General features: G+C 43.4%; 1 protein-coding gene across 2 annotated transcripts; it reads right to left on the bottom strand.

Moving 5' to 3' along the window:
• Positions 1-299: 299 nt before the first annotated feature.
• On the bottom strand, positions 300-10,259 carry LOC118639474 (histone-lysine N-methyltransferase SETMAR-like). 2 transcript variants are annotated; one of them, XM_036275922.1, is made up of 3 exons: positions 10,143-10,259; positions 6,564-6,654; positions 300-1,247 (listed from the first exon to the last, which is right to left on the bottom strand). In XM_036275922.1, exons 1-3 carry the CDS (start codon positions 10,206-10,208, stop codon positions 871-873), a joined length of 534 nt encoding a protein of 177 aa, XP_036131815.1. In that variant the 5' UTR covers positions 10,209-10,259; the 3' UTR covers positions 300-870. The 2 variants fall into 2 exon arrangements, 1 of the variants encoding a protein (XP_036131815.1); XR_004961179.1 differs by lacking the exon at positions 10,143-10,259 and adding an exon at positions 1,892-2,012 and having other exon boundaries at positions 1,184-1,247; positions 6,564-6,655.

Genomic DNA, 10,259 nt, shown 5'->3' with positions numbered 1-10,259 from the left:
AAAAATAAGGTACAGAACACTGAAGGGAAAAGAGGAAGACTTGTTTTTCATTCCACATCCTATTGTATTATTTGAATTTTCTACTAGGTCAACCTCAGGAGCAGATGGTTATTTTTAGTATCTGAGATACTTTTCAGTCTTCCTGTTCTGCCGGGGTCTGGGAAATTACCAGGTTGAACATATGCCTTTTTGTAGGCCAAAATTAAAATGTTTTATTTTTGAGAAAAACAACTTTATTCAAACAAAATATGCACTATTAGCATTAACGGCTTTCCCAAAATGATAAATATCCCCAAATATTAAATGATATATACCATATTTATAAAATTAAGTAATGTTAAAATATCCCCAAATCATTCAATTACTACTTCTTAGTTGGAGAATGTTCTGTTTCGTAAAGGTACCAATGACAATAAAACGTGGTAATCTGTTGAAAAAGTCAGATGAGTATGATGAACATGCTAAATGTCTTCGTCCAATTCAGTTATCTTCCCCACAGTGGTCTATGGTCAACTGCTGTCCTGGAAAAGCACAGGTCCACGGCTGCTGACCAATGCAAAGTGCTTTTGAGAGATCTGGGTACGTGATTTCAACTGCTCGATAATGCCACTGTTAGTTTTAAAACAGCAAAAGTACTTTGGGTTAAAAAGCAGTAATGAAATACCCTTTTTGCACACCACCAACAGTTACCAGATCCTTTTTTGGTTGAACGATGGTTTCAACACATTTGGGAACTTCATCAACATTCAACCATTGTCCAGATCACTTTCAGTTCCATTTTTTGTCACAGCTTATGAAGCTCTCGTAAGGTCTCTGGTCTTTCAAATCTTCTTGAGGGATGAGCATATCACTAACCATCTCAGCTTATGATCAACCATCACCTGGTGTTACCCACTTGTCCAATTTTTTCACCTTTCCTATTGCAGCCAGGTGTCGAGAAATTGTTGTAGCAGAAACTCCTAAGTCTGCCGCAAGGCCTCGGATTGCTGTTTTGGGGTTAGCTTCCACCATGGCTCTCAATTCATCTTCATTTAAAACAGACCTGGGTCTCCCTCGAGGCTCGTTTTTCAGGCTCAGATCCCCAGAACGAAATTTTTCAAACCACCACCGGATAGTCCTTTCACTAACAGAGCCTTCTCCAAAGACAGAAATGATGTTTCTACTTGCCATGGCTGCACTATGTCCTAGTTTAAATTCATATAAAAAAAGTATTCGCAGATCTTTCAAAGACACGGTGTGGTTCACTTCTGTGGAGAAAATAAACATAAAACTCAAATCATCAGAGAAAACGGAAGAGCATATCATCATTACAAATACTAAGCAACACAACTGAAAGCAGACCTGACATCAACTTGACCATCACAGTTACGTTTCAACTGGTCAGGTATCAGCAATCTCATTTGGAGGATGTGTTTGGATCACTGTCCTCTGCTGCCATCAGTATCTATCAGGTGGATGTTACTATTAAGTCTTTGGCTTTCCAATAGACAACTGCCAGTAATTTTATAAGCATCTACCACAGAAAAAATACTTTTGAAATAAAATGAGTTGTGCTTTTATTTTTTTAATGTTTTTATTGATTTTTTAGAGAGGAAGGAAGGGAGAGATAGATTGAAACATTGATGTGAGAAACATCAATCAGCTTGCCTCCTGCACGCCCCCCCACCAGAGATGGAGTCTGCAACCCTGGCATGTGCCCTGACTGGAAATTGAACCAGGGCCTCTCAGTCCATGGGACAACACTCAATCCACTGAACCACACCGGTTGGGCGAGTTGTGCTTTTAAAATCCAGGAACTCAATGCCTACCAATTTTTTCAGTGCTATCAAATTAAGATCTCAGATCAATTTGATGCTTGGAAAAAAATTCTCCCATAATGGGTTGAAAATACCTGTTTCTTAAGTTTTCTGACAGTGTTTTTAGGTCTTCCTCTTCCTTGTCTCATAATCTGAATGACTGCTACTTCATGACCTCTTTGTCTTCTGTGCCTTTTCACTGCTGTTGGCTTCATTCTTAATTTTGGTGTAGATGAATAAAAATAATATATTATAGGGATGTGAAAAAACTGTCTGCCTAAGACTGTATTCTACATGGCACTAGAGCCCAGTGACTAGTGTATTGTTCAAAACACAACCATAGCCCTAGCTGGTTTGGCTTAGCGGTACAGTGTTGGCCCATGGACCAACGAGTCACGCTTTATTTCCAGTCAAGGGCATGTACCTCGGCTGCAGTTCACCCCCGCCCTGGTCAGGGTTGTGCAGGAGGCAACCAGTCAATGTGTCCCTCTCACGTCGATGTTTCTCTCTCTCCCTTTCTCTCCCTCCCACTCTATCTGAAGATAAATAGAAAATATCCTCAGGTGAAGATTTAAAAAAAACCACGATAAACATGTTTCCTAAATCCACCAAAGGTTTTTTGTTTTTTTTAAAGGGAGAGATTCAGCAGAATTCAATTCTGGACAATGTTTGGGGTAAATTGGGGGGCAGTAAGGGACAGGGCTTTTCTTCCAAAAGCTTTAATTCCAGCCCCTTATAAGTACATATCCCTCTGCAGCAACTATTCTTCCTTTGTCCTCCCCTCTGCTTCCAAGATGGTCAAGTACCCTTAGTTAAATTCTAAATCAAGCCATTTATATAAGTCAATAATTAATTTTCTATTACAAGAGTAGAAAAAAACCTGACCTCAACCATAATTTATTGTTACCAAAAAAACCAAAAATATAATTTGCAATATAAGATAATATTAGGAAAGTTAGTAGCTTTATTTTAGTCCCTAATGTACGAAAAGCAATTTACCCTGCTGTTCCTAAATGGAATAGAAATTAGGAAAAAGTGTTTCCTGTAGCTATAGATTTAATTGGTGCAAGAAGCCACCTCTTGCCCTGGCCGGTTTGGCTCAGCGGTTAGAGCATCGGCCTGCGGTCTGAGAGACCCGGGTTCGGTTCCCACTAAGGGCATGTACCTTGGTTACAGTTTGTCCCCGGCCCTGGTTGGGTTGTGCGGGTGGCAGCCACACAGGGATGTGTCCCTTTCATGTTGATGTTTCTCCCTCTCCCTCTCCCCCTCCCTCCCACTCTATCTGAACAAAAAATGGAAAAATGTCCTCAGGTGAGGATAGAAAAAAAAAAAGCCACCTCTTCCCCTTCAAATAAACATGCCAGTTAAGATACAACCAAAAGACAAGACTTGTTTTTTTTGTTTTGTTTTGTTTTGTTTTTTTAATCCTCACCCGAGGACATTTTTCCATTTTTTTGTTCAGAGTAGGAGAGAGTGAGAGGGAGAGAGAGGAACAGAGAGAGAGAGAGAAACATCGAGGTGAAAGGGACACATTGAGTGGCTGCCACCCGCATGACCAACCAGGGCCGGGGACAAACTGCAACCGAGGTACGTGCCCTTAGCGGGAACCAAACCCGGGTCTCTCCAGACCGCAGGCCGACGCTCTAACCGCTGAGCCAAACCGGCCAGGGCAAGACTTGTTTTAAAACAGAGCTAAATCAAAAAGCAAAAGTCCCTGGCCGGTTTGGCTCAGCGGTTAGAGCGTCGGCCTGCGGTCTGGAGAGACCCGGGTTCGGTTCCCGCTAAGGGCACGTACCTCGGTTGCAGTTTGTCCCCGGCCCTGGTCGGTCATGCGGGTGGCAGCCACTCGATGTGTCCCTTTCACGTCGATGTTTCTCTCCTCTCTCTCTGTTCCTCTCTTTCCCTCCCACTCTACCTGAACAAAAAATGGAAACTCAGGTGAGGATAAAAAAAAAAAAAAAAAAAAAAAAAAAAAAAGCAAAAGAATTTCTCAAACGCATAAGGGCGGGGGGGGGGTGCTCAAAGCCACTGTGGTGAAGGGAACACAGGAATAGAATTCATACCTCAGACAACATACAAATAATGGAACAATCTAAAACAGAGACATTTTAAGACAAGTTAAAATAAAACATTATAAACCATGGCTTAAAAGTTCAGAGACAGCCCTGGCCAGTTTGGCTCAGTGGTAGCAGGCCAAAGGGTCTCGAGTTTGATTCCTGGTCAAGGTCATGTGCCTGGGTTGCAGGTACAATCCCTGGCCCCAGTCTGGGTCTTGGGGGAAGCAACCAATAGATGTGTCTCTCTCACATCGATGTTTCTCTCTCTCTCCCTCCCTCCCAATCTATCTAAATATCCTCAGGTGAAAAATAACAACAACAAAAACATACAAAGAGAACACAGATTCCATTAGGCAAAAACAGGCCACTGTGAAAGAAAGAAACCCCGCACTGTAGTTTCTTGCCCGGTCTCCGTGGTCTCCTCCAATCTCTAACAGTGCCTGTCTTCCCTTATCTTCCATGACCTTGACTTTTATGCAGAACACCGATTGGTTGGTTCTTTTGTCTTTTGTCAAATGTACCTCATTTGAATTTGGCTGTTTTCTTTCTATTTCTTTATTATTTTTTAGCTGATGTTTTCTAATGACTGGACTAATATTATGCATTTTGGGTAAGAATACACAAAACTGATGTGCATATCACAAGTTTTATGATGTCAATATGTTTTATTATTGTGATGTTCACCTTGATCCCTCATTAAGGCATGTTTTGACAGGTTTCATCCCTGTAAAGTTTTTAGCTTTCCCTTTGTAGTTAATGGAGATCTAAGGGAAATACTTTTTTTTTTTTTTAATCCTCACCCAAGGACATTTTTGCATTTATCTTCAGATAAAGCAGGAGGGAGAGGGGTGGGGAGAGAGAGAGAGAAACATCAATGTGAGAAAGACACATCGACTGGTTGCCACCCACATGACCCCAACTGGGGCTGGGGACAAACTGCAACCGAGGTACATGCCCTTAGCACAGCAGTTCTCAACCTGTGGGTCGCGACCCCTTTGGGGGTCGAACGACCTTTCACAGGGGTCGCCTAAGACCATTGGAAAACACATATTTCCGACAGTCTTAGGAACCAAGATACTGCTCCTCAATCCATCTCCAGGCAGGTCTGCCCACATGCAGATACGCCCACATACAACATGAGGAACTGTATTAAAGGGTTGTGACAATAGGAAGGTTGAGAACCACTGTCTAGCAGGAACTGAACCTGGGATTCTCTGGTCCGCAGGCCGTCGCTCTAACCGCTGAGCCAAACCGGCCAGGGCAGAATACTTTAATTCTATACAAATTTCATTTCTCCTCAAATTTTCACTCGTCAATTTTACCATCCATCAGATCATGCCTGCAACATTTATTACTGTTTAACTAAAGCTTATTTTCTATTACCCTCAATCCTTCCACAGTAATTCATTGAAATTCTACCGTAGGGAAGAATTGTCCCAGCCCTGGCTGGTGTGACTCAGTTGGTTGAGTACTGTCCCCTGTACCAAAAGGTTGTCGGTTCAATTCCCAGTCAGAGCACATGACTGGGTTGCAAGTTCGACCCCAGGTCAGGGCATATACAGAAAGCAATTAATCAATGTTTCTCTCTCACATCGATCTTTCACTTTCTCCCTCTCTCTCTCCTTCTTCTTTCTAAGCATGTTCTCAGGCAAGAATTAAAATTAATTAATTAAATAAAGATAAATATGTATATATACTTACTGAATAAATCTAGATTTGTCAACTTTAAAGAGAAAGCTACAAAGTCAAACAAAATTAAAACCAGCAATTTTCTAGATAAATCTAAATTAGTGAATTGAACAAAATAACCAGTACTTTAGCCCAACCGGTGTGGCTCAGTGACTGAACATCAGCCCATGCACCAAGAGGTCGCTGGTTCGATTCCCAGTCAGGGCACATGCCCAGGTTGTGGGCCCAATCCCCAGTGGGGGCATGCAGGAGGTGGCCAGTTGATATTCTCTATCATTAATGTTTCTATCTCTCTGAAATCAATAAAGAAAAAAAATTTTTTTTAAATAAAGAAAAAATATAACCAGTACTTTAAAATTTATATGAAGCCCTGGCTGGGTGGCTCAGTTGGCTGGAGTGCCGTCCCCATACACCAAAAGGCTGGGGGTTTGATTCCTGGTCATGGCACATACCTAGGCTGCAGGTTTGATCCCAGGTTGAGGCACATATGGGAGGCAACCAATTTGATGTTTCTCTCTCACACAGATGTTTCTCTCTCTCTTCCCCTCTTCCTCTTTTTCTAACATTAATAAAAATATATCCTCTGCCTTGGCTGGTGTGGCTCAGTTGGTTGAGCATCATCTCATGGATCAAGAGGTCACCAGTTCGATTCCTAGTCAGGGTACATGCCCGGGTCACAGGCTCGATCCCCAGTGGGGTGTGCAGGAGGCAGCTGACTGATGTGTCCCTCTCACATGGATGTTTCTCTCTCTCTGTGAAAAAAAAAAAACATGTAGCTATATATATATATATATATCTATAGATAACAATATTTAGAAGGAGTTAACGTTTAAATTGGACAAAGAACAAATCAATGTCATAAATTGACTTATTGTATCTAATAAAAGCCAAAAATGTACTTACATAGATTTTAATATTATAATTTCACCAGAAAATAAGTTTAACTCACAAAAATTAATTTTTAATCTATATACAGTAATAGAAACCTTAAAAGATGGAAAGATGGTAAACTTGCAATTACCTGTAAAAGGTGATGATTTCTCTGAAGTTTTTAGAAGTTTCCTATTAATGAATATATAACCACAGGGGCAAGATTTACATGCAACAGGAACCTAGAGGGAGAAAAAAGAGAAAAAATACATTACATTTTGCTTTTATTAAACTTTTCAAGTGTTTCTGTGCTCTCAACTATACAATAAGTAACTTGAAGAAATCATGTTTATATTTAAACTCCATTTCCTCATACAAATTGAGATAAGAATCATATCTATTCTCCTAGTCCTTTATAATTCCATGCATAGAGCAAATGTTATAATACTAAGTGCAGTCCTAGCCAGTTTGGCTCAACAGTTAGAGAGTCAGCCTGTGGACCAGAGGGTCGCAGGTTCGATTCCTGGTCAAGGGCACATACCTAGGTTGCAAGTTCCATCCCCCATCCTGGTTGGGGTTGTGGGGGGAGGCAACTAATAGGTGTATCTCCCTCATATCAATGTTTCTCTCTCTCTCCCCCCACTCCCTTCTTCCCTTCCACTCTATCTAAATATCAATGGAAAAATATCCTCGGGTGAGGATTAACAAATAATAACAATAATTATATATTTTTTAAATGCGAAGCACAAAAATCATTTTCTAAAATGTCAGTGTCAGAATAGTTACAACATGGATTAGAAGAAAGGAAATGGTTTAGGAAATTATTACATGAATTCCAGGATGAGAGGCTGTTGGCCTGTTTTGCCATGTTAGTAGGGAGAATGTATTTTTTTTTAGGTATACATTTGACAGACATTTCAAAGGAAGGAAAGAATAAGACTCGGACACAAACGGATTACTGATGATAAAACAGAACTGAAAATGAGCCTAAAAGTTCAAACAGAAGAGCAGACGAGGGCCAGACACTAACAGGTTGAAAGAAAAAAAATAAAAAGAAACACCATCATGGGATAATGTAAATAAACAAATAAGTAAATAAATATCTGTCCCCGTTTCTGGCACAGAACTCCTATAAGTCTTGCAATTTCCTAAGTGATAAGAGCGCTGGGAGCATCCTCTGTCCAATACTGGGTCTTCGATCCCAATTCCTGACAGAGTTCCTACATCCCTTTGGCATTTCCTGAGTCTTTCACCTTTCATGATAAAACACTGAAATGAGAAATCAGAAATGGAAGGGAACTTCCTCAATATAAAATGCACTTAGAAAAACCCACAATAACATCATACTCCATAGGAAAGACCGAAAGCTCTCTTCCCAAGACCAGGAACAAGACGTGCATATCTGCTTCTGCTGCTTTCACTCAACACCGCAATGGACAGGCAGAAAAATTAGGCAAGGAAAAGGAAATCAAAGGCATTCAAATTGAAAAAGAGAAGTGAATCTATCTCTGTTTGCAGGTCACATGACTTTATATATAAAAAATCCTTGCCCTGGCCGGTTTGGTTCAGCAGTTAGAGCATCGGCCTGTGGTCCTGAGAGACCCGGGTTTGGTTCCCGCTAAGGGCATGTATCTCGGTTGCAGTTTGTCCCCGGCCCTGGTTGGGTCGTGTGGGTGGCAACCACTCGATGTGTCCCTTTCACATCGATGTTTCTCTCTCTCTCTCCCCCTCCCACTCTATCTGAACAAAATATGGAAAAATGTCCTCGGGTGAGGATAAAAAAAAAAGAAAATAATTCTATGTATATGACCATCAAAAAATAAAATAATCGGAATAAATTTAACCAAAAAGATGCAAGGCTTGTACACTGAAAACTATAAATCATTGCTGAAAAATTAGAGACCTAAATTAATGAAAAGACAACAATGTTCATGAATTGGAGGACTTAATATTGTTAAGATGATAATACTTCCCAAATCGAGCTACAGATTCGATGCAATACTTATCAAAATTTCAATGACCTTTTTTTCCTGGAAATAGAAAAGCTAATTCTAAAACTCACATGGATTTGCAAGGTACTCTGAAAAGCAAAAACAATCTTAAATAGTGTGGGGAACAATATAGTGTGGGGAACAAATAGTGTGAGTGTTGGAACACTCATTTCCTGATTTCAAAACTTACTACAGAGATACAGTAATCAAACAGCTGAGCACTTGTGATTTCCAGTTCCAGATGGAGGGGAACATGAAAGTCACCACTTTCATACAGAACAAACTGAAAAGTCAGTAATTCTTCTTAGCTCTGTAAGAGAAGTGTGGTCCCAGGGCAAACCACGGCCCCCCAAATTAGTCAGACACGTGAAGATAGATATTTTCGACCTACCAAGGCAGAAATTCAGGGTCAGGGTAGGAAAAACTCAACTATAGCTGACAAATTGCTGGAGGCTCAGTGTGGACAAGTCTGAGAGTTAAAACTCCGGGGGGACCCAGTCATAGGATGTCCCCCACACTTTTGTGAGTTTCACCTCCAGAAGCTCAACCGGGTCCCCCCAGTAGTGTCAGGGGAAAAGGAACCGCTTGGAAATACACGAGAACACTCTATTAAGGTTAACCGAAAGGTGAACAGAAATCCTCCGTAAGAAAGGCCTCTGGTTAACCTCCCGGCACTCTGGGCCGGCCAGCCCCACTTCCGTGGAGTGTCAGCTGTGTTACTTAGGAGACACTATTTATGGTAACCACGACCCCTGCTGGCATCTCACCTGGTGACAAGCCCTGGCTCTGGACTTCCTAGGCACAGTATCATCACTCCGTTCATTCCCTGCAGAACCTGGGAAGCCACAGGCTTGCTCATGCGCGGAAACACCACCTTTCTCAGCCAGTCGCTCTTGCTACACTAGCAGCATGGTTAACGTGTCTTCCACCTGAGCTGTGCTTTGCAGAGGCAGACAAAGCCTCGGATGCTCTGAGCATCCTGGAGACCCCTTCGGAAGCTGCTCGGCCCGCAGGCAGTGTTTTCTGTCACCTCGGAGCCCTCCTCAGGCTGAACCCTGGACACTGGTGGCCATAAAGCCACTGATGGCCCGAGGACTTAGGTTCAGAAAGGAGACATTAATTCACGAAGACGCATCTCGGCAGGAGTGGCCAGTTCCTCTTTTAAAAAGGTACAGCAATACACAGCATTTAGAGAAAGTGCCTAGAAAAACAGAGCTTAAATGGGAACTTAGTACTCATTACTGTTCTACCCCAAATTGACACCCACTTAAGAATTATTTGAGTATGAAAATTATTAGAAAGCATATTCATATCGGCAAGTTACTGACGTTTAAGAGGAAAACGTCATTCCACTGGGCCCGTCGGTCACACGTGGGCGTCCGCCAGGGCGCGGCGGGGACAGTCGGGCCCCTGCACGTCTGGTGGGAACAAAGCCACCCTGAGGCGCAGACGGGGCGCCCGGGGCCAGGACCCGGCTCCCGGCCGCCACGCGCGCACGCCCGACGGGGCCCGAGGGGCTGCGGGGCCGGACCCCGCCGCTGTCACCGGAGCCGGCCGCCGCCGCGGGGCCAGCCCACGCCCCCTTCCGCGCCGCCGGCCACAGGACGGACACCCGCCGTCTCTCCGCCGCCAGGTGCGCGCCGCCCGGCCGCGGCCCCCGCGCTCCCCGGACACCCTGGCTCGGCGCGGACCCGGCGACGCGGCCTCCCCCAGCCCACCGCCGCCGGCCCGCCGCCCACCTGTTGGTCGCACTCGGGGCACGATTTGGTGGCCATCTTCACTTTCTTGGCTCGACTCGCGGACATGCTCCCCGGCGGCGACGGCGGCGGCTCGGGCCCCTCCCCTTGCACCTCAGC

Source organism: Molossus molossus, unplaced genomic scaffold, assembly GCF_014108415.1.
Source record: "Molossus molossus isolate mMolMol1 unplaced genomic scaffold, mMolMol1.p scaffold_m16_p_21, whole genome shotgun sequence".
In the NCBI taxonomy this organism is placed as follows: domain Eukaryota; kingdom Metazoa; phylum Chordata; class Mammalia; order Chiroptera; family Molossidae; genus Molossus; species Molossus molossus.
This window is presented reverse-complemented; position numbering and strand designations above follow the sequence as displayed.

Excerpts from the sequence above, each read along its gene's own strand:
- LOC118639474 (XM_036275922.1), bottom strand. The coding sequence starts at position 10,208 with ATGTCCGCGAGTCGAGCCAAGAAAGTGAAGATGGCCACCAAATCGTGC. Across the intron at positions 6,655-10,142 it reads GCCCCGAGTGCGACCAACAG|GTTCCTGTTGCATGTAAATC; the intron begins GTGGGCGGCGGG and ends TTCTCCCTCTAG. Across the intron at positions 1,248-6,563 it reads GAAATCATCACCTTTTACAG|AAGTGAACCACACCGTGTCT; the intron begins GTAATTGCAAGT and ends TTTTCTCCACAG.